At 48.4% G+C, this 24535-nt stretch overlaps 1 protein-coding gene across 2 annotated transcripts in view; it reads right to left on the bottom strand.

The window, feature by feature from the left end:
• PRMT8 (protein arginine methyltransferase 8) overlaps positions 1-24535 on the bottom strand; it is a 102813-nt gene that overhangs the window by 38622 nt on the left and 39656 nt on the right. The window contains exons 2-4 of one of the 2 annotated variants that reach the window (XM_030804637.1): positions 14819-15004; positions 5517-5672; positions 1887-1950 (exon numbers count right to left, since the gene is read on the bottom strand). In XM_030804637.1, the coding sequence (XP_030660497.1) occupies positions 1887-1950; positions 5517-5672; positions 14819-15004 (406 nt within the window). The remainder of the gene's footprint in view (positions 1-1886; positions 1951-5516; positions 5673-14818; positions 15005-24535) is intronic. The other variant, XM_030804638.1, reaches the window with a different exon arrangement.

Consider the following 24535-nt stretch of genomic DNA (forward strand, 5'->3'; position numbering starts at 1 on the left):
AGAAGCCACCTCCCTTGCTTGAAATCCTCCAACAGACTGCAGCACCTGGAGAATAAAATCTAACCTTGTTTTCCTGGTTACAAATCCTATGTGATCTGGTCCCCTCCTCCCTCTCTGATCCCTGTGCTTTCCATGCTCTGGCCGCACGGCATGATCTTCTTTGTGTTTCTGGGGCATGCCAAGCTCAGTCCATCCCAGAGGCCTTTGTACTGGCTGTAACTTCTCTCTGAGTTCTCTTCCCCTCACCTTTGTCAGCCTGGCTCCTTCCTGTCATTCAAATTTGAGCTTCACCATGACCTGCTCAGAGAGCAGCTAACCTAACGCAGCCATAGGGTCTCTCTCCATCCTGTCAGTTGACTTTGTGATCTGCAAAGCACTTATCACCACCTGATATTTTTCTTTGAGTGTCTGCTTCTTTATTTATTATCTGTAACCCCTGCCCCTAAATGGAATGTGGATTCCATGAGGTCAGGGACTTTACCTGTCTTGTTCCCTGCTCCGTCCCCAGAGCCTGGCTCATGGTGGTTTGCAGAGAAGTTTGTTGAGTCAGTAATGCTCCTGCCCTTGCAAAGAATCTGCAGCAAGTAGGTCAAGCACCAGAGAGGACAGGTGGCAGGGCTGAAGCCACATGGACACAGGTTTGTAGTGTTGTATGCAGGCAGGTACCACCTGGGCCTGGGGACTCAGGTCAGACCCAGAGGGGCGACAGGGCAGCAGGCACCCTCTAGGAGGGCAGAGGAATTCTGGCAGGTCAGCAGGGAGCATGGCAAGGGCTGCATCCATAGAGCAAAGGGTCGCATAGCACAGAGAGGGGAGGCTGAGCTGACTCCTCGCTGCCTCAGACTTGACAAAGCCCACCTGCCAGACCTCCCTGCCCAGGCTCCCTCAGGAGGGACACTGAAATCAGATTCCTTCTCAACCTGGCCTCTTTTCCCCCCTGCCCCAGACCCCTCAAGGGAACGTCCTTCCCTCCCAGCTCCAGCCTTCCCACCTTTCGGAACTCTGCAGTGAGCTCTGTCTTTTGGAGCTGACCCTTTGCAGCCCTCTGCTGCAGGCGGCCTCTGTCCCACTGTGGCTCAGCTCTCTCTCTATTGCAACTTCCTGTCTACCAGTTCCTCTCTTGGCCTCACTGCAGCCCCGGCGCAGCAGGGCAGGATGCCTACGGGGGGCTGGTGCCCTGTCTGCCTTTCTGATGTTCTCTCCAGCACTGAGCACAGGGCTGGGGACTGCATCTAATCCTGCTGTCAGATGCAAGCTCCAAGGACGTCTCCTGATCAGGGACTCTTGCGGGTCTGTTTCCAAGATGGGCTCCAGACAGGAGGGGCTGGGAAATGTTGCTGTCCATGGGAAAGGTAGGAGGAGAGGAAGGGAAGGGACACCCCTCTCTATAATCACAATCCAGCTGAAGAAGGGCCCACTCCCAAGAGCAGCCTCATTCCAAAAAAAAGCCCAGCAGTAACAGGGCTTGTGGGCAGTGGAGGACCACATCCTGGGGTCTGCCATGATGCTCCTGGGCAGGTGGCAGAGAAAGACTGGGCTGGGGCTCATGGAGAGGGAAGAGGAGGAGCAGGAGGAATGTGGCCATTTTGCAGAACGCAATAGGTTGCCCACAGCTGGGGACAAGCAAAGAGTATGGCAATTCAGGATTTAGCCACAAGCAGGGCTTGCCAAAAGCGGAGAGGAGTTGGCTGTGATCCTTAGCTGGCCTGGTGGTGGTGGGAACATCAGCATCCATGGCCACAGTCCTGCTGGCGGGGGCCTCACCTGGGTGCACCACCTCCCCAAGTCCAAGTGCTCTGTGCTCCTCCCGCTATGCCATCCCAACAAGAAAGTGTGAGCTTCCCGTCCCCTCCATCCAGGAGAAAATACTCAGAGGTGTGTCTTACTGTTGTCCAAGTGGTTGGCCTTAATGATCTTCTCTGAGTAGTCAGAAATACTGGAGCATTCGATCTGGAAAGGGCATAGGACAAAGGAGCAAGGCGTCAAAAAAAATCACAGCAAGACCCACACCGATTCAGTGGATAGAGACGCTGAGGCCCAGACAGGGGTGGTGACTTGCCCACGGCTGCATCACAACTTTGTGGCAGATTGAAAAACCGAAACCCAGCCCTCCCACCTCAAGGCCAGCGGCCTTCCATGAAATTGGGCTGCCTTTGCGAAAAGACTGACATCCAGTCACCACCCGTGATGGAGGGACTGATCTCTGTGCTGGAGGCTCAAAAGGGGCTGGCAGACCTCATGCTCCTGGCCAGCCGAGAATGGCAGGAGGCAGCACGTCCTCCCCACAGTGGGGGACGCGGGAATGCAGATCCAAGCCAGAGTTGTGAGCCTCCCTCGACATGATCCTCCCCACGGCAGCCCAGCCCTTCCAGGGTAAACGAGCTGCGTGCCAGGACGGGACCATCTGGAAAAAGCCAGGTCAGGACCTCAGGGCTGGTTTAAGATCTTTCTCTTCCCCTCCCATCCCCCACATTAGCTCTCGCTGCTTCATCTTTGAAAGAAATTATTCCTTTTAATTCAGACGTCTTTCCAGGCTCTCCAGACCTCCTAAGCAAAGGGCCAAGGTACTTGAGAGATGAGTGGACCTTCCCTGAGAGCAGGCCCTCATGGGAATGGTTGGAAGCCAAGCTCCAGCCCAGGGTTAGCGTCTCAGGCACACTGCCAGGGGTTCTGGACATGGAGGGGCAGCTGCCGAGAGCCGTCCTCACCTCCGGAGCCGGCCCTCTTACAGAGGCTGGCCTGTGCTAAGGCCCTGGGCTCTACTCACCTCCACACTTGGGGGCCCCTCAGACTACCCCCAGGCCTCGGGCAGGGACCATTCCCTTGAGAAGTACTCGCAAAGGGGCACTGAGGGAGTTTCTGACGCCTCTGGCCACGCCTTGAGGAAGGGTGAGGGCACCTACGGGGTCAGAAGGGGTCACTTGGTTAGAGCTGCATCCAAGGAGGACGACTCCAGCCAGGGTGCAGGTCCCAGGAGAACCAGCCCTTTCCTGGGCTGCCAGGTCCCTGGCCTTCAGGCTGCACTGTCTGTGGGGGTGTGATTCCCTCCTCTTCTTCTCCCCCTCTGGCCATGTCATCATCTGATCTGCAAGAGGCGACCGTGTTGAGTGATGAGGAGCATGAGACCTGGAGCCGGCAGCCTGGATTTATGCCTGGCCACTGCCCTTCCTAACTGTGCCTCAGTGTACTCCCGAGAGAAGTCGAAGCCCCCGATGCACGTGAGTGTGTGAGGGTAAACTCAGCCGAAGCTTGCTCAACACTCAGAGTGCGGGGCGGTGTCCTTCCCTCCTCGTTTTCCTTTCTTCCATCTTCTCCTCTTCCATTTCTTCCCTCTTCTCTCTTTACCACCTGTCTTCACTTTTCTGATTTTTTTTTTTTTTTTTTTTTTTTTGAGACAAAGTCTCGCTTTGTCACCCAGGCTGGAGTGCAATGGCGCGATCTGGACTCACTGCAACCTGGGTTCAAGCGATTCTCCAACCTCAGTCTCCCAAGTAGCTGGAATTACAGGCGCCTGCCACCACGCCCGGCTAATTTTTGTATTTTTAGTAGAGACAGGGTTTCGCCATGTTGGCCAGGCTGGTCTTGAACTCCTGACCTCAGGTGATCCACCCGCCTCTGCCAATTATTTTCTCTTGTGCTTTCTACTTTGTCTTCTTTCTGCTTTTCCGGGCCCCTCTCCCATTTCTCTAGCTTTTCTCTGCACCTTTCCCTCTGTCTGTCTCCTCTCCATTGCTCTTGTCACATCTGTCTCTTTCTCTGTGTCTGTCTCCACTCTGGGGCGATGGTCTTCCTCCCTCCCTGTCTCTCTGTCTCTCTCTCCCGCCATCTCGTCTCCCCACTGGAAGACAGCAGTGGGTGTAAGGGGGTCTGGAACAGGAGAAACTGTGAAATGAGCCATCCGGAAAGAAGCCCAGCTAAATGTGGTGGAGCCATTTATAAAAGAGCTGTTAGAGAAAAGGGCGGGAGGCAGACAGATCGCGCCAAGTCACCGCAGCTGGAAGGTGCCAAGTGGAAGCCTCCCCCTGACAGCTCCTTGGCTGGAGCCCCCGGATGACTCAGGCGCCAGGGACGCCATGCTCAGCCCTGTCCCCCACCAAGGCCGGCACTGAGACGGGGCCTCCGTGCTGGGAAAGAAAGCACGTGGGGGTCACCAGAGGCCTCAAGTCCAGCTCTGATGCCCTGTGACCTCACTAAGACCCTTGCCTGAGGTCTCCATCCTGGAGAACCAGCAGTTATACCAGTGATGATGACATGATCTGCTCTTGGGCATCTGGGTGGGCCCCTGCCCTCAGCAAGTGCCTCGGCTGAGAACGTCACAGCTTTTCCTGGTCAAAGCTACACCTGAGGCAGCTTGAGGGCAGCCCAAGCTTCCAGAAGACCCTCGGCAGCCATGGCCCAAGGGTTTTCCAAGTCAGGCTTGGAGGAGGAATGCTGCCTTGCTGGGCGACTTAGGAACAGACCTCTGGAGGCAACAGGTGGCCACGGGGATCTAGGGGGATGTAGTCAACCTGGGAGTCAGTGGATGCGGGGGTCCCCAGGGCTGGCTATGGGATGGCCTAACCAAATGCATGGGAGCAAAGACCTCCTGAATGCTGCTCAGGTCGCTGCGGCCTCTGCAAATGGGCCGGCTCACATGCAGGCTGGGAATCTCACTGTGGTTTGCCTTTCATTTTGACCAAGATGAATGCTTGTGCTCCAGCCCTGGGCCCACTGCATTTTTCAAATGTCAGCCAGCATCTTGCAGCTCTTCTTTTTAGTTTCTTTCCAGCTCTGGACCTTCCCAGGCCCTCTGTCATCAGGCTGTGCAAAGCTGCCTTGGGAGAGCCAGGGGATAGGTAGGAGGCTTCCCAGAGGGTCAGCCTCCACAACTAGCCTGGAAACGCTGCCACAGCCAAAGCAACAGAATTTAAGTTGACCTACTTGCCCTCTAAAGAAAACAAGAAGGAGATGTTCCCATTATCTCTAGGGCCCCATCTCAACTCTAATAATAGATGCCGAGCATTTGCCATATGCTGGGCACTGTTTTAAGCACTTTACATATGTATTAAACTCGTTTAATCCTCACAATCACCCTATGGGCAAGGGACTGCTACTATGCTCATTTTATAGATGGAGAAAAAGTGAGGTGCAGGGAAGTGAATAGTCCAAGGTCATACGCCTAGTGAATGGAAATGCAGAGATTCAAATCAGAGCTCCCCCGAATAACCACCTGCACTGCCTCTGAAGCTGACCTTGGGGCTAAGCACTGAAAGGTCATGATGACATTGGAATGGTCTCAGGAAAGCCACAATTCCTCCGCAAATGTCAGTGGTTGTAAGGATCCCGGAGCCACGCATAGGGGACAGGCAGCCTGCCCCGCTTCCTGAGAGTCACACCTGATTTCTTCTACTCCTTGAAGGTGTGACCCCAGCAAAAGAGATGGACCAAATTTTGTACTTCTAGGAGGGCGGGTGGAGGCAGAGGGCAAGAGGCTGGCTCTGTGGAAGCCAGCATGCAGGAGGAAGTGGCGTGCTCACCCCAAACACCTTCTTGGCCCCTGCCTTGGCAGCAAACATGGAAAGGATCCCAGTACCACTCCCCACGTCCAGTACCACTTTGTCCTTGAACACGTGCTTGTTGTGGTACATGGAGTTCCGGTAAGTGAGTGTCCGCACCTCATCCTTCAGCATTTCCTGTGGTGGAGGGAAAAGAAAGGAAATGTCAGTGAATTCAAGATACCTGGGAGTACGCCATGGCTATGGGCCCCTGGTCCACCCCAGGTGACCCTTCAGGAGACCCAATAATATCATCAGGCAGAGCCACAGAGGACAAAAGTGGGGTAGCTGGGCCACGTGCTACCAGCATCATTCCAAACTTCCCCTGCCTTAAAACTCTACTCAGAAAGATAGCTATGCACCATCAGAAGAGAAACCCATGTTCAGACCTGGGAAAGCTCCGATTTACCAAAGGACCAAAGGAAAGACCAGTACAACACAGCATAAGAGATTTAAGTTAAACATGAAGCAGAACTTTCTGTCATGGTGAGAGAATTGTCATTGAACAAGTCATTCAAAGAGGTTTTTGTGAGTGTATATTTTGTTTTGTTTGCTTTTTTTAAAAAAAAAAATACTAGAAAATGTGTTTTTCTGTCCAGCATATCGGCTTTGCAGTGAGAGAGAAACAAGATTACTTGTTACAATGGACTCTGACCCAAGGAGAACATGTTAATTCTGTGTATGGTAGTGAGGTAGGGATCTTTGGCCATTCAAGGTATTAGCAAATGCTTTTAACTAATTCATCATCAAAAGTATTGGTGTGATTTTTTTTTTAGAAATCAACACTATTAAAGTATAATTTGCATACAACAAAAAGCCCAGGTTTTAAGCTTCTGGTTCAGTAAAAGGGATTTGACAAATGTACACCTGTGTAAGCACCACCATAACCAAAATCCAGAACATTTCTATCACCCGAGAAAGTCCTTTATGCCCTTTTGTAGTCAATCTTCAGCCTCTCCCAAGATGACAAATTATCTGATTTGTATCACCAAAGCTTCCTTCTGCCTATTTTAGAACTTTATATAAATTGTGCAACATAAAGTTTTTGAGATTCATGTATGTTATTACACAGATCCGAGGTTTGTTCTTTTGTTGTTGTTGTTGTATGGTATTCCCTTGTATGACAATACCACATGTATTTATCCATTCACTTGTTTGTGGGATATTAGGATTCTTTCCAGTTTTTTGCTATTTATTCATAATAGCAAAGGATATGTTTTCATTTCCCTTGGATAGATACCTAGAAGTAAGTTTCCTGGGTCTTAGGGTAGGTACATGTTTAACTTCATAAGAAATTGCCAAAGAGTTTTCCAAACTGTTTGTACCATTTTACACTCCCACCAGCAACGTGAGAGTTCAAGGTGCTTCACAGCCAGGCACCTTAGCATTATCGATCTTTTAATTTAGCCATCCCAGCGGATGTGAACTGATGTCTCATTTCAGTTTTAATTACATTTCCCTGATGATTACTGAAGTAGATCTTTTATTTCATGTGCTTATTGGCTATTCATATATATCATCTTTTGTGAAGTGCCTGTTCAAGTCCTCTGTTCATTTTTGTCTTGAGCTGTTTGTCTTGCTCTTACTGAATTGCAGTTTATACATTCTGGAAGCCAGACCTTCATCAGATATACTGCATGTATATCGTTAATGTCTTCTCCCAATCTGTGATTTGCCTTTTCATTTTCTTTTTTCTTTTTTTTTAAAGCAGTTTTTAATTTTGATAAAGACCAGTTTTTCCATTTTTTTCATTTATGATTGGTGCTTTTTGTGCCCTGTCTGATTTTTGTCTGCTCCAAGTCACAAAGACACCCTCCTTTGTTTTTTACCAGAGGCTTTATGGCTGTGGCTTTTACATGTCAAATTAATTTTTGTGTATAGTGTAAGTTAGGGGTGTGAGCTCATTTTTTCTTGCAAATAAATGGTCCAAGCACCATTTCCTCCATTAATTACCTTGTCACCTTTACCAAAAATCAATTGACTCTACATGTGTGGCCTCTCTGATCTATTCCACTGATACACAAAGTCAACACTGACTTGACTGCTGCACTTTTGTATTAACTTTGAAATAAAGTAGTGAGAGTCTGCCAACATAGTTCTTTAACAAGATTATTTTGTTTTTTCTAGGCCCTTCACATTTCCGTATAAATTTTAGAATCAACTTATTAATTCATACAGAATAGCCTGGCATCTATCAGAATTGTATTAAATCTATAGATCAATTTGGGGAGAACTAACACCTTAGCAATTTTGAGTTTTATAATCCAAGAACACTTTGCAGCTCTCCATTTATGTAGATCTTTCATTTATCTCTGGAATGTTGTATAGATTTCTATATAAAGGTCTTACATTTCCATTCAACTATTTTATTCAGTTTTTCAAAAAATTTTATCTTTTTATTTATTTTGAGACTGGGTAATGAGACTGGCTAATTTTTGTATTTTGGGGGTACAGATGGTGTTTTACCATGTTGCCCAGGCTGGTCTTGAACTCCTGGGCTCAAGCAATCTGCCCACCTTGGCCTCCCAAAGTGCTGGGATTACAGATGTGAGCCACCATGCCTGGCCCCATTCGACTATTTTAATTTGTGGTACTGTATATGGTGTTTAAAAATTTTCATTTTGCAATGGGTTGGTGTATACATTACCTTGTATTTTGCAGCCTTGGTCCCTTCACATATTAATTCCAGTAGGGTTTTTTTTTTTTTTTTGAGATTTCTTTATTTTTCTATGTAAAAAATCTTGTCACTTGTGAATAAAGACAATTTTACTTCTTTTTTCCTATCTGTATGCCTTTTATTTTTTGGTTCTTTCCTCTTGCTTTATCGCCCTGGCAAAGACTGTCAGTAAAATGTTGAATAGAATTACAGAGGACAGACATCCTTCCTTTGTTCCAATAATATATCCATTAAGTATAATTTAGGCTTTCTATAAATGTCTTTTATCAGACTGAAGAAGTTCCCTTCCATTTTTAACTTGGTGAGAGATTTTATCATGAATTGGTATTTAATTTTGTCACATGCTTTTTCATTTAGTGAGATGGTATATGACTTTTCTCCTTCATTTTGTTAATGGGGTGAACTTCACAGATTAGTTTTTAATGTTAAATGAACACTTTGTCATGATGTATTACCCTTTTAAAATATTGCTGGGTTTTTTTTGTGCTAATATTTTGTTGCATATTCATAATTATGAGAAACATTGATCTGTAACTTTGTCTTACCTTTTCTTCGGTAATCGAAGTTATACTGGGCTCATTACATAAGTTAGAAAGTGTTCTCTGCTCATATATTTTCTGCAAAAATTTGTGTCAGGTATATTTCTTCTTTAAATGTTTATTATAATTCACCAGTAAAACTATATATGCCTGGAGTTCTCTTCTAGGAAGTTTCACATGAATTCAATTTCTCTAATTAGTAAAGGGTTATTTTAGTTTTCAATGCATTTTATGTCAGTTTTGACAAGGTATTTTTTCAAGGCAGGTATCCATTTTATGTGAAATGTCAAATTTATCAGCATGACATTGTCATAATATTCTCCCATTGCCTGTTGAGTACCTGCATGATCGTCATGAGGTCCTTGCCTCCATTTATGTTATTATAATTTGTGTTTTCTCTTTTTTTTCTTGATTAATCTAGCTAGATATTATCAATTTAATTAGCCTTTTCAAAAGGCAACTTTTGGCTTTGTTGGTTTTCTCCACTGCTTGGTTTCTATTTCATTGACTTCTGCTTTCATCTTAATTATTTCCTTTCTTCAACTTACTTGAGTTTTATTTGTTCTTTCTCTAGCTTCATAAGGTAGAAGCTTTGATCATTGATTTTATGCCTTTTCTTCCCATAAGCATTTGAAGCTGTAAATTTCCCTCTAAATATTGCTTGAATTTCCATCCCCAAATTTTAATCTGTTGTATTTTCACTATCACTTAGTTTGGGATAGTCTCTCTTTCCTTCTGTGACCTCTTCTCTGACCCATGGGCTATTTAGCAGAGTGCTGCCTACTTTCCAATTATTTGGAGATTTTCTGGATAGTTTATTGTTTTCAGTTTCTAATTCAATTCATTGTGATCAAAAAACTTACTCTGCATGATTTTAATCTTTGTTTTGTGACCCAGCAGAGGATCTATCTTAGTGAATGTTCCCATGTGCACTTGAAAAGAACATGTCTTCTGTAGTTTGGGGATGAAATGTTCTAAAAATGTCAATTAGCTCATGTTGTTTGATTGTATTATTCAAATTTTCTACATTCTTACTGATTTTTTTTGTGCATTTGCGTGATCACTTACCAAGAGAGAAGTGTTAAAAATATTTAACTACGACTGGGGATTTGCCTTTTTCTTCCTTTAGTTCTATAGGTTTGGCTCCACATTTTCTGGAGTTCTGGGTACCACGTTGGGAGGCTTTGTAACATGTCACCTTAGCCAGGTGGTGCTACATTTCCCAAATTCTGTTTCGCTTATGTTTCCAGTTAGGGTGAGTCACAGAGGAGATTCAGGTGAGATACGGAAGGTGAAAAGAAGGCAAGAACCATTCTGAAGCCCAGCCGTCACTTCCTGTGCTGCCCTGGGGCTGGTATCTTTGATCTTATTAGAAGTTGAATAAGGTGGGGGTTTGGTTGGATTGAGTTCAATTCTGGCTTTAAATACTTTGAAGGTGAGCCGAAGCCTTTCCCTTTAGGAGATCTCGGACCAAAGACAACAAGACAGATGGTATATCTAGAACAAGGCATGGGGCATGGTACATAGCAGGTGCTCAGTAAGCCGGAAAACCATACAGCACAGTGGTTAAACACACACTCTAGAGCATTCAAATCCCAGATTCCCGCATTCAGATCATACCTCCACTGTTTGTGAGCTCTCTGACCCAGACCAGCTTTCAGCTGTCTGTGCCTCAGTTCGCTCATCTGGAAACTGGTAATAACATCACCTACTTCCTAGGGTTTGTTACGATGATTACACAAATGTAGTAAGTTTCACAAAAATGCTAGTTCTGGCTCTTTGTGATAACTACAACCCTTTTCTTCATCCATGCAAGGAAATAGCTGAGGTGAGCAGGGAATGGAGACAAAATAACGACAAAGGCTGCAGAAATGTTTCAATCATAACCACAGTTAAAAGTCTGAACTGCCTTTACTGGATGGAAGTGGATTGGCTGAGTACCTCCGGAGAGCCTGTTCGTCCAAACTGCACCATTTTGTAAGCTTCCAGCTATTTTGCAGACCTTGGTCAAAGTGAAGCATTTCACGGGGGTTCAGGCCATGAGAGACATCCTGCCTAACCACTTGACCGCAAGGCAGACAAAGGCCCAATTAAAGAAACATCCCTATCGTATCTTGCTGGGGACAAAGGTCCAAGGAACACCACGACGACATCCTGACGGAACAAGGGCCAGAACCGCCTCATCATGGGAACATCTTAATATCCTGCCGCTCAGTGAGCCATACTGCCCAGACCCCTCCCGCCCATACCTATAAGTTCCCCCGGCCTGTAAGTAGCAGGGGACTCTGGCGTTAGGCCTGTCCCCCACTTCTGTAGGATTTCTGCTGGACATGAAGCCTGCATTTGCTGTCGAGCTGCACTCTTTCTGTAGGCATGTCTTTCTTTAACTCTTGCCTTCCCTTCAAAACCTAACAGAGAGTATGTTTGCTCATGGGGAGGCCCCCCGCAGTGGTCACCCTTTAGTTCATTGCCTTTGTCGCTTTTTTGGCCAAGTCTCCTTTCCTGGAGGTCCCAGACCCCAGGAGTTAGGTTGGAAGGTACAAGTTCTGGGAGAACAGAAGTTGTGACTTAGCGAGGCTTCCCCTACCTGACTTGCCAAAAGAAGAGGTCCTCTCTCCCCTTCCTGGGAGAATAGCCCAAAGAACTCCCAAGACATTTCAGGAAGGAACATGCCAGTCTGTTGAAAACAGTTCCCAGCCTTTCGCTGTGGATTCATTCGTGTCCCGGCTTTCCTGCCTGTTAAATACATGATGGCCCACTGGCGAATTGTTGGGAAATAAGGCCCCAAAGAGTCTGTTTCAACAGAATCTGCAGCAAGAGTGTCAAAGGAAGGGAGCTGGCCGGGAGTGGGATTGGCACCCAGAGCTCAGGGTGCTGGAGGGACAGCCACATTGGCAAGGATTCTTCTCGTGGCTGAGGCACCAAGCCCAGTGCCGACTGTTAGAGACGCTATTTCAGAGCTGGGATCTGGGAGGTCATGGAGCCTACCACCTCCTCTCTAGCTGGTGGCCTCAGGAAGCACACATCTTCCACTTCAGCTCCTGTTCAAGATTCCATTCTTCTCAGAGAGGCCTAAATTGGAAGGCCGGGGTCTTCCTCTAGCCAGCCCCTGCCCTCTGGAGGCTGGGAACAGAGTTGTCTCTGAATGGAGCATGGGATGAGAACAGAAATGTCCAGAGTCACCCCCTGCTGCTCTCCAGCCCCAACAGTCCTCTGTACTCAGCATTTCTTGTTTGTATTTACAGACTAATCAAACCCAAACCATCCGCACCATGTTTCCTCAACACTCACTGATGGCTATTAATCAGCAGGCCGGTGGTGCTACTCCCCACCGTGTGAGCGTCTTGGTAATGATGGGGAGAAGACTGCCAAATGGCCAGCGTGGCTCCAGATGGATGGAGAAATATGGGTCTTGCCCAGACCAAGGAGGCAAGGGCATCACCACGATCCGTCTGGCATGGAACAGAGATCCCTGGCGCTTGATAACAAGAACTGGGCAGGCCTTCTCTCTGCGAAGAATGGTGTTAAAAGTTCTTCCACGTGCCCCCCACCTCCTTTCATGCAGATGATCTGGGAAACTGAAAACCGGGTAAAAGGAGACCTCAGGGGGGATGGAAGGTTACCTAGCTGTTTGTTCCTGCATTAAAGGACCTATGAGATGGTCTATAGCAGCAGCAGGAGGGATTTAAGCTAGATATCCAGAAGTATTTCCCAATGAGAAGGCTGCTAAGCACTCTCCCAGGACAGGAATGTGATCTATGACTCACAGGTCTTTTACTCTAAGTCCCCTGCTCAGCCTGCACTATGTTTATATATAGGCATGCACAAGCTTGACTTTCCCATCAATACACACAATTGAGGGAACCTGGTCTAGTATTTATTTGGCGAAACTTGATGTCCTCTCCCCTAGGTGCTGGGTCATGGTGCTGACCAGGCGTCGCCTGAATGACTGCATTAGCAGCCATGTCAACAAGCCTTTGCAATCCAGACAATGTGCCAAACTGCAGGTAACAGGCTGGGGACACCAAGTCCCAAAGGAATTATAGAGATCAGTAATAGCCTAGTGGAGCACACTCTAAATGCCAAAGGTGTGGCTCAGCAGGAACCTAGCAACTCAGAAGGAGGTGTCCAAGAAGCCGATCACGGAGGCTCCGAGTGGGGAGGGCAGCCTGCAGACCTGGCTTGAGGTGCACCTCATGGTTGTTTGGTTTCTAATGGGGGAGTTTTGGGCAGGCCCAAGAGGAGACATTTTGGGGTCCCTGGAACTGCTCTCTTTTCCCAAGAATCTGTCCTGAAATGGGTACCCAGAGCCACAGGCCTGTTAGAACTTGTCACATGGAGAACATGACTTTTAATTGGGGACAAGGTCTTGAGGAAGGGGCCTTCGCAGAGTCTCTTTTGCCCCCCAGAGCCTCTCACAGGTCACGGACAGGGCTCCAGGAATACCTACCCCAATGGAGAGCAGGGTCAAGGAAGGTGTAAGACTTCACCCATCTGCCCTGAGATGGCATTTTATCTCCCAGGAGCTGCAGGCTTAGCTGCCCAGGCCCTCCTGGGCCAGGACCTTCTGGACTGAACACAGGCCCCAGTCCTCCTCCCCTGCAGGCCCAGGCTTAATGGTTTTACATAGTAAGCAGTTCTCAGGGACCCAAACCTTGAGTCTCCCTGGATTAAATGAGGCTGAGCCCCTGAGTCTAGAAGTAACTAAGGGGCCTCCTTCCACCCTCTACCTCCATGTGGGGCTGCAGAAGAACCAGCAGGAACAAATATGGCAATTTAATTTTTACAGTTTCCAGATGGAAAGAAAGGAAACTTGTTTTAAGGGCTGTATGGCATGATGGTTAGGAACAAAACGTGAAGGTTTGATTGCTAGCTCTGCCATCTACTAGCCTGTGGCCTTTCACAAAAAAAAAACAAAAACAAAAAAAAAAAAACCATCAAGGATGAATGAGGGTTGATTTGATTCTTAAGGCCTAAATCATCTGGAAAATGGGGACAAGCAATCACACCAACCTCGCAGGATGGACCTGAAGAATAAATGAACCAATAATATAAAATGCTTGGAACAACACCAGCATGTAGTGAGCGCTAAAATGAAACAAACAAACAAAAGAGCTGGCTATTATCACTAAACACCCTTCCGGCAAGGGCACGGTCATCATTTCCACATGGGAAGAGTTTACAGCAGTGCGTACATGGAAGATCTTCAAGACTTGTTTTGAAAATGGATTTGCATAGCAAGCAAACTTTTGTTCCTTTTTCAATTTTTTCTTACACTGTAAGAGGATCACGGACATATTTTCTTCACAGAGTTTAAAAGAAATGATACGTATAATGCGCTTAGAACTGTGCCTGACACTTAGCAAGCACTCAGTAAATCCTACCTGTTTATGTGGGGTGGCTGGAGAGAGTGCTGGAGATTAGAATGAAAGATACACAGTAGGGGCACCATTAGGCCCCCACTGTAGCCAGCATGCCTCTTGTTAGGAGGCTCTGTCCTGTTCCATAGCCAACATTAGTCTTCCCTGCTATGGTGTAAGACTGGCATTTAGACATAAGAATTTCCAGATAATCAATCAGGGTGTCAGACCTGGGCCAAGCTCCCAAGAAAGCTTCCCGCAGCTCTTCCCCTGGAGGTGCTCATTGGTCTAAAGAATGCACACCATGACCTCTGAAAGGTCTTTGATGCCTCAGGACTCTGAGTGCAAGCATTTGAGCTCCTGGTCCAAAGACCAGCGCTAACCAGCCCACACTGGATGAGCTGTGTTTATGGCTGGGGAGAGACACGCGAGCTGGAATGTAAAACAAACAGACTGTAAGCACCTCAGAGTGCTCTCTCTGGCCGTGGAGCATACAGACACACACTTTCGCCTGCTCCCCTGCTCCAGGCCTGGCCTGGCCCCCTCCCAGAGGGGCCCCCCAGATTGGAGAAAGGGTCAGAGGACTCAGGGACACTGGGAGCCCTCACTTCCCCATGGTAAGGAGTTGAACACACTATGCTGCCTCTGAAAACAACAGAACAGCAGAGTCAACCTCGCCCCATTAGCCACCCACTTAGGAGACTTTACCTCGTGGATCCCAAAGTGGGCGTAAGAGTCGAAGTAATAATCTCTCGAGGTCATCTCCTCTGGGTTCAGCAGCTTGGACATCTTGCCCCGTCCCGGGCAGCTGGGTTGAGTGGACACATGATGGACGCATTGCACGGGCTTAGCAGGGACGACGGGCTGAGGGGGCTGAGAGGGGGGGCTGTTCACCTGAGGGGAAGAGAAGGGGGTCTGGTGTTAGGAGAGACAACGGGGTCCTGCCCTCGGGGGCTTGTGGTCCTCTTTCCTTCCCCCTCCCTGAGCCCAGCCTCAAGCAGCCGCAGCAGCCCTTCCTGAAAGGGAGGTAGGTGAGCCCTTCCAGCTCCCGGCAGTTGGGCTCATGGCTGTGATCTGCTCAGAGATGGCAGTCCACTGAGGAGCCATGCAGACTTAGATTTCACCCACTTTCAGCTCTTATTAGCTAGGAGACCTGAGCAATGCAGGCCTCAGTTTCTGTATCTGTGAAATGGGGAAAACAGTATCTTCCTTTGGCGGCAAATAGGAAATATTCAATAAAGGGAAAGATGCAAAGCACAGCATGGTGCCCGAGAGTGTAGATTCCGCAGCTGAATCCCAGCTCTGCCATTTCCTAGCTATACAACTTTGGGCAAACTTATGAACTTCTCAGTGCCTGCCTCAGTTTCCTTTTCTCTAAAATGGGAATAAAATGGTCCCTGCCTCCTAGAGTTGTCCTGAGGATTAGACAAGTTTGTACTTCAAAGTGCTTAGAAAAGGGCCAGGCATATAGTAAGAGTTTGTTGGAGGAAACGAAGTCCCACCTGCATCCTCAGGAACGTGAACCCATGGGCTTCTCCCCACTCAACAGGCAGCATCCAGCTAGAAGAGGATCTGGCCCCCAAAATGCAGATGTCTTAGGTTCTGGTGTCTCCTACCTGTTGTCTTGCCCCCTAGTTTCCGATTCACAGTTCTACCCTGAATTCAGCACTGTGGATACCCACACTGATGGCCTCCACACGACCAATTATTGCTATTTCTGGGTGCCCCGATCCTGAGGCCCAGACTAGCTCCACACCCACTGCTGCTGCCCATCACTGTCTGCTCCCTGGTCCTCCACAGGCTAGGGGGAGCAGAGAGAAAGAGATGGGGGTCCACAGAGCTTCTGGAGCCCAGAGACAGCAATTGGAGCCCAGAAGCTCAGACGCTGCAACAGAAGCAGTTATGCCAGGAGACCTCCTCTGCCTGGAATGCAGGAGACCCTGATGTACAAGGCACAGTAAAGGCCTCAAAGCAGGGCAGAATTAGAAAAATAAAAAAAGGAGAATTGTCTAGTAGTCAGTCCTCTAGGGCTGGGAATCCAGGCTCCTGGGTCCTATTCTGGCTCTAGTAAAATTAAAAACAGATGCTAGGAGGCAGATAGCAAAGTGGCTGAAAGTACAAACCCTGGAGCCACACTGCCTGACTCTGAAACCCAGCGCTTGTTGGCTGTGTGACCTTGGGAAATAATTTGTCATCACTGTGCCTCAGCTTTTCCTCCTCTATAGAACACAAATCATAATAAAACTCACCTGAAAAATGTGTCCAAAAGTTTGGAGGAGTTAATATATGGAAAGACTTTAGAACAGGCTGGCACATAGTAAGTGTTTATGATTATTACATACATCATGTCCTTATTCTATGTCTCGATTTTCTTGTCTGTGAGCTGGGTCAGCTCAGACTTACTGTCCCCTTTCTAGCAAGGGAAACGGGGGGATCCTAGGACACCGCGAGATCAAGAAAGCCAAGTTATTTCATCCCCTCCGTGGAATCATTCCGCGCAGTCCCCAGACTGTTCTGCGTCCAGGGCTGCAGGGGAGTGAGCTGGGGGCAGTGGGATGGTCCCATTTTCCCAGTGTATCTAGGCTACCGCCCTTGGGAAACAAACAGACTTCCTAGTTTAGCAACATCAGATTTCAGGTCGGTGAGATCCCGGGCGGGCTGGCAGAGGCGAGTGGGGCTGCCTCATTTGAATGCAGCAGGTGTGCCCACCCTCAGCTTGGGATGTTGGTCACGGTCTCTGGGAGGCTAAAAATAGACTGTGTCAATTGCACACTCCTGTGCAGGCTTCAGAATCACCTCTAAAGCCGAAGAAGGCTCTGTGCATGAAGCTGACCCCAATATTGACTCCATTTAAATATGTTAAGGAGAAGAAAAAGTCCTAGCTGGTCTGGGCATTGTGCATGGTCAAGGTCACAGGGGCCTCCAGCACCCCTTAGCTGTCACACCACTCTGGTTCCAAGGCTCCCTTTTCCATGTGCTTCCTGGGACTCCACAGGCTAAGACTCCCAGGAGGCTGGGAGTCGGTGGGAAACGGCAGTGGCCTGTGATCCCTGAACATTCAGCTACATAGGGTGTTGCTTTTAATTCCACAACTCCCTACTGAACAGATCTACAACAGCAAGGCAGTGTGCAGGTCCTGTGGAAGAAACAGATGTGTGGGAACTGTGCCCTTCCAGGACCCTGTTTTCTAGATTCTAAGACCCTTATTTTCTCAGATAGTTGCTGGAATAAGGTTTGTTCTACAAGAGAAGTTCAAGCAAATTGTTCTGGAGGTTCACAGGAAAGAGAATTCACTTTAATGCAGAGAGTCAGGAAGCCCTGGGATAGCAGGAGGTGGGATGAGGTGGGAGCTTTCTGAACGGATTTTGGCAGGTGGAGGAAGGGACGGCTTGAGCAACAAAGAGGCGGGAGAGCAGTGAGTTTGTTTGGGAGCAGCTTGGCTGAGACAGTGAGAGATTCAGTTGAAAGGAAATTATGGACAGGCCAAGAGGTTGTAATTAAATACAAAAGACAATGGGGAGCTATTGCCGGTTTGTAACCAGGGAAGCAGCGACTTCTGTGTTTGGGCTCCTCTTTAGGAAGATAAATGTGGTAGCAGCACACAGGAGGGGCCAAGGAAAAGAAGGGAATGGAAGAGAGGCAAGGTATGAACTTTGGAGGCTATGTTCAAAGTCCAGTCAAGAAATAATGAGAGCCTGAACTACTGGCGTGTCCGAGGGGCTGCCTGCCAGAGAAAGTGCAGAAATAGACTCTACAGGCTTTGGCAACTGACAAAATGTAGGGGAAGAGAGAGGAGCTGGAATCAAAGATGACTTCAACATTTCAAGCCTGGGTGACTAGGGAAATGGTGGTGACATTAACAAAAATAAGCCAGTCAGCAGGCAGAGCAGGTTGGGGTGGGGGGACATAATGAATTTCAATTTGGATATGCAGAGTTTGAAATGTCATTGAGTCATATAAGAAAAGATGTCTAGCAAGAAGACATTAATGCAGTTCCAGACAATAAATATCATAAACAAAATTAAAAGGCAAATGATAAACCGAGAAGTACGTTTTAACATATGTGGCAGACAAAGGTTAATGCCCTTAATACGTAGAGCGCTCTTACAAGCCAATACAAAAATAGATGAACACCCACAATGTAATATTGGGGAAAGGATCTGATAGTCTATTCACATGAGGCAAGTACATGTGAAATACAAATGGCAAGTTAATGTGCAGCAAAAATGTTTAACCTCACTAGAAATCAGGTGAATTCAAATTAAAATAAAAAACTTACAGTTTTTAAACACCAGATAAGCTCTTCTCCCACCAAAACTACCAAAGCTCTGCATATGTAAGAGTTGCAGAGAAATAGGTCCTTTCACACATTTCTAGTGGGAATGAAATAGGTCAAGACTTTTAGAAAGGCAGTTTGGTAAAATGTACTTAAAGTGTTAAAGAGCAGAAATCCGTTAACCCAGCAATTGAAGTTTTGTGGACTTTATCATAAGAAGAGAATCATGGATAATCGTAATGATGTAGCTGTTAAGAATTTCATGATAATGCTGTCCTTAGTGACAAAAGGTAGGAGTCAACTGAAATGTTCCACAAAGTGAGACATTAAACTGTGGTGTAGCCGCACGATAGAATACTATGCGGCCATTAAATAAATACTATGCAGCCAGGTATTATGGGAAGAGTGCTTGATAACACAAAAATATGATCATGACAAATTGTTCCACCACTTCCAGGCTGCCCTCCTCCAAGGATGTGTGGCCCGAGCATTGCACTCCGGTGTCCAAGCAAGGGCTCCGAAACAAAGTCAACCTCCATCCAGCCTGGCTGGGGCCCTCCGCACCTCAGCCACCGGGGAGGACACTGCTCAGGAAGCTGTGCAGATCACCTCACCTTTAGGGCTGAAGAAGGCTCTGTGCATGAAGCTGACCCCAGTATTGACTCAATTTAAATATATTAAGGAGAGGAAAAAGTCCTAGCTGGCCTGGGCATTGTGCACGGTCAAGGTCACAGGGGCCTCCAGCACCCACAAGCTGTCACTCAACTCTCATTCCAAGGTTCCCTTTTCCATGGGGCTCCCTGAGACCTTCCCCAACAGCCAGCTTACAAAGCGTCTGCCGTGTGCCATGCAGGAGGCAAAGGGATGCATGGATTTGGGGGCACTCATTTCAATAGCCACAGGTCATAGGGACAAATAAATGACTGGCCCAGACCCTGGTCTGCAGCCTGGCACTCTGCCCATTGGCTGACAGGTGTGCCCTCTCCCTGAAGGCTGGGAGTGGGTGGGAAGCAGCCATGGCCTGTGATCCCTGAACATTCAGCTACATGGGGTGATGCTTTTAAATTCTACAACTACCTACTGAACTTCTACAACAGCAAGGCACTGCGCCAACCCTGTGAAAGAAACAAGAGACATATGGGTATTCTGTGGATCCCATGCAGGCAAATTGGAACCCTTATAGGAATCCAGATGCATCTCCAAGAGATATACATGATTGTTCAGCCACAACTGAAGGCTCTTGAGACTTGAGGAGCACAGGGGATTGGTCTTGGGGGATGACAGTGGTCTCCTCCGTAAAGTCAGAAGGCTCAACTCCTCCCTAAGCCACACCAGGCAAGCAGAGTCTCTGAGTGAAGGTGACTTTCAAACTCCAATCTTGTATACATAGGCTGAGAAGCCAGCAAAAGGATTTGGAATCACACTCGGATGGGCAGCTGGACTCTCAACGTCGGCGCCTTGGTCTGCCCATGGCTGTAGCTATCTCAGCTCCAATTTGCTCCCTGTGCCCAAGTCCCTCCCCACTGGACATTCCAGTGCCCCCACTCACCTCCAAGGTGACTGTGCCCACATCACCCTGGAGGTCTGGCCCTGCCTGCTCTGCCCTGGAGTCGGTTCTGATACCTGTTTCTGCACCATCGCCTCCAGCCTTGTCCCGCTGTGTTCTTGGGCCCCAGAGCAGAGAAAGCGCCCTGCCTTGCTCTTTCCCCACCTCTGCCCAAGGGCCCAGGCCCAGGGCCCTGCTACTTGCTGGAGGTCTGCCGATGTTGTCTGCCTCCCTGATATGGTGAGAATCACCTCCACTGTCAATACTTGTGATTTGCCTTTGACTCACCACGCCAGCGGCTGATCAGGACTCCCCCAACACAGTGTTCTGCCTCCAGACTGGCCTTACCCAGGGCAGCTTCAGCACAGTTTTTCTCCCTAATAAATAAAGTGCAATTGTCTTAGTCTACCCGCTCTACTGGGGTGAACAGGCCCGGCCCCACTAAATGCAGAGATGGAAGGTTATGGACGCAGCAGAGCTGGAGACAGGAGGAAGCTGCCTTCCTGAAGAAGGGGCATGTTAGCTCGTGAGCTCGTCCTTGAAGGGTGGGTCGGATTTCCACAAGCAGGGGTGGGGATTTGGGGGAGCATGTTTGACCTAACCCACATCCCTTGAAAATGCAGGTAGATGGCAGATGATGATGATGGTGATGAGACCTAACATTGACTGAGGGCCACTGCGCCCCAGGCACCACGCCAAGCACTTTATAGATAGACACCATCTCGTGAAATCCTCGTAGTAACTGACATTTACAGATGAGGAAACTAAAGCTCACAAAGGCCAGTCATTTGCCAGGGCCCAGAGATAGCAAGCAGCACAGCCAAGATAGCAATCAGTATCTGTTTTATGCCAAAACCTGTGCTTTTGAAATTGATGCCATGGTTAGCTCAGTTCAGCCCAACCAAGCTTAACTGAGCTACTGCCAGGAGCCAGGCCCTGTGCTCAGAAAAGGGTAACACAGCTGGCCCAGGCAGGAAGCCCAGTCTTGAGGGCAGAAAGAGAGTCAACAGGCAATAACTAGACAGAGGAGAGCGCTCCAGTGGAGGTAGGCACAGGCAGGCACCTCTCCAAGGTGACAGAGTTTAAAGAGAGCAGACAATAGGTGTCAGGGTGCAGATGGAGAGACTGAGGCCCGCAGAAGGAAAGGAATTTGTTTAGGCTCACCTAGGGGAATCTAGGTCCAGAGGTGGATCTGAAACTGGAACCTCCAAGAGAATAGGAAAGAGGTGGTGAAGGAGAGGAAAAAGAAGCTTTAAGGAAGGAGAGTGAAGGTGCTGGACATCTAAAGGGGGAAGGCAGCCTGCAGAGGACAGAGGGAAGCCAGCACTCTCTGCACCAGGCAGCCAAAGTGAACCTAAGCCCTTTGGGCTATAAATGGCTCCTGCTGGCACCAGCCCAAGCTTTAAAATGATTTCCCTGAGAACAAGAGGCTCCACTAGAGGAGCCAAATCCTGCTCTGTTCTCCAAATGTCAAGAGAGCTTTTTCTAACCTGAGTCGTCTGTCCTCAGCAGCCGCCTGCCTGGCCTGGAGGGCCCATGGAGGGAAGAAAGAGGATCGCAGTGGGAGGGGACACAGTAGGGGTGGCAGGAGGCTTCCAGCCTGGGCCTCACCCCACTCTTTTGCCCACCGCCTTCACCTTCTTCCCTCCTTGCCCATCTTCATGCCAGCCCCTCTGCCCAGTGTCGCCCTTAGATACTCACCACACCTCTCTTCAATCTGTGTTTACTCAGTTACACAAAGGGTTAGCTCTTCTAGCACCATCTGCCTGCCTTTAGATAGGGACCAGAGGTTTGCAGAGAAAAAGAACATTCTTATGTGAAATATCAGGCAGCAGCAAGACAAGCAAGGGCTCTGCTGGGCACTGGGACCTCTCCTATCACCTAAGAAAGCAAAAGTACAGCTTCATTGCCTGCCTTTGGCCAAGATGGCCCTACATGCACCCACTCTCTACTCTCCTGCACCCCTGTGTCTTATCATCGGGGCTGGAAGATGAAGTCAGCCCCCTCAGAGGGGTGTACTCTGCTAGGGTAGGTAGCTCTAGCTTGCTGCTTCTTACCCTCGGGGCTGGAAGCCCAGAGTCTGGGGGTAAAGGGGAGGAGGGTCAGGGTTGTCCAGGCTTCCCTGGGCCACATTGGAAAAAGAAGAATTGTCTTGGGCCACCCATAAAATATACTAACGATTACTGATGAGCTAAAAAATAAAAATCCAAACAAAATCTCATAGTATTTTAAGAAAGTTTGTGGATTTGTGTTGGGCCACGTTCAAAGCCATCCTGGGTGGTGTGCAGGCTGCAGGTTGGACAAGCTTTGTCTAGGTGTTGCCAGTCCTGCAAGACGGTGTTGTCTTGTGCATGTGGCCTCCCGGGCTCCCCGGCTTGCTCTGGTTTATTCTTCAGTAGTCTGCTTCATGCCCTTCACAAGACTTGGCTTCGTAGGAACAGAAGCTCTCCAGATCTGCCTTTGCTAGGCCTGGATGTTGGGGGCAAGCCACTGATGCCTGTCACAGAGGGTTGGCTGCCCACCATTTGGAACCCCCTGTTTTATAGTATCTCTGACTCTAATTCTGCGATCTTGGCAGAGCCCATCCTTACATAGGGTTTTCTTACCTTAGAGTCAAGCCCCCTCGAGGCTGTGTTTCCTGGAAACCCCTTCTCTTAGTTCCTGCTGCCCACTGCTCTCAGTCTCCACCCTCCCACTCTGGGAGGCCTCCCATGACTCTCGGCTGAGCCAGGGCTTACAGAGGGGTCTACGGCAGTGGTTCTTGAAGTGTGGTCTCCAGACCACCAGCATCACCCGGGGACTGGTAAGAAATGCAAATTCCCAGGCCTTGAAGGACAGAAACCAGTGAATCAGAAATTTTGGGATGAGTCCCAGCGGGTGATTCTGATACACCATAAAGTTTGAAAACCACTGGTCTAGAGTAACATTTTCCCATATTGTATACCACAGAATTGGTACTCCTAGAGAAAGCTTCCATGGCAAGTAGGTTTGGGCAGATAAGCTATAAGAGAGAGCTCTTTTTTTTTTTTTTTTGAGACGGAGTCTTAATCTGTCGCCCAGGCTGGAGTGCAGTGGCACGATCTCGGCTCACTGCAAGCTCTGCCTCCCGGGTTCATGCCAGTCTCCTGCCTTAGCCTCCCAAGTAGCTGGGACTACAGGCACCCACCACCATGCCAGGCTAATTTTTTTGTATTTTTAGTAGAGGCGGGGTTTCCCCATGCTGGCCAGGCTGGTCTTGAACTCCTGACCTCAGGTGATCCACCTGCCTCGGCCTCCCAAAGCGCTGGGATTACATAAAGAGAGTTCTTAATTGCAATACTTTTAAGCCTTTAAAATACTAAAATAAATGATTTTATTATAGTATATGTATTAAATATATTATATAAATATTATATAATATAAATCTTCTAAGAGGAATTACGGCATCTACTACTATCACATTTATGGCTGTGACACACTTTTTCCTGAGATCTATAAACATCTCTAGAAATTAACGTTCTGAAGGAAACAACCTGGGCTCCAACTTCAAACACTGTTTCTGTTTTATAATCCACGTCGGCCGTCGCTGGTGGATCTCCAGCCCACTGCAGACCAATGAAATCAGGGTGGGGCTGAGACCGAATGCTGTGCATGTTAACAGGCTCTCCAGCTGGTACCTAGGAACCCTGTCTGGACAGTGCTGAGGACAGCTTCAGGCCTTCTCTCTTCCTCTCTGAAGCCCTGAGCTCTGCCATAGCTGTCAGATGGCAGCCTGGTGCTGCCATCTCAGAGCCAGCCGAGATTCCCAGAGCTGGGCCAAGGACATCTGGAAGAGAGGCACCCAAGGCCACAGAGAGCACTTCAGCTCTAAGAGTAGAGGGGCTGGGATTGGGTGTGGGCGCCGCCACCTTCAGGCTTTGTGACCTTGGGCCAGTCACTGGTAGGGACTCGCAGTCTTGACCGGGGTCACTGAGACGCTCGACGCGAAGGCCGCCCTCAGCAGCTGCACACTGTGCACGGGCGCCTCCTGCCAGCCCTGGCTGTCTCTTTGTGGTACAACAGCAATGTCTGCTTCGAATCAAAATGGCATTGCACCCACACAGCACTCCCTCTGTCTCCTGGATCCGTAAGTGCTCAGAGGGAATCTATCGGATTTGTTGGGCCTGACCTATTTTTTAAATAAACTGGGGCTGTTTTCCACTATTAGTCACTTGTCTCCCAAGCCTCCACATATTAAATTCGCTTCTTATATCCTCAGATATTTTGGCTGCAAGAGATGTCAGGTTAATTGGATGCTTGGCTCTTCCTCTTTAATGGGCTTAAAAGCAGACTTCCCTGTGCATTCCCCTCCTCTTTCTCCCTCTTCCCTCCCCAAGGCAAGGGAGCCTCCTCCCCTCCTTTGACTTGAAGGGGGTTACGGAGCCCTGGCTTCCCTCTCCACTCTCTTTTACGGGCAGATGTGCAGAAACACACAGCCAGTGTCCTCTCTTACCCTCACCTTGCCTGGAGTTAGACTACACTTTTAGCTCTGGATTTGGGTCAAATCATCCCTGTAGGACCTGTGCTATGCTCATGACTCTCTTTTCCCCAGGCTGGAGTCCTCAGAGGAGTTTTTCCTGTACCC

Source organism: Nomascus leucogenys, chromosome 23 (genome assembly GCF_006542625.1).
Source record: "Nomascus leucogenys isolate Asia chromosome 23, Asia_NLE_v1, whole genome shotgun sequence".
NCBI classification, from domain to species: domain Eukaryota; kingdom Metazoa; phylum Chordata; class Mammalia; order Primates; family Hylobatidae; genus Nomascus; species Nomascus leucogenys.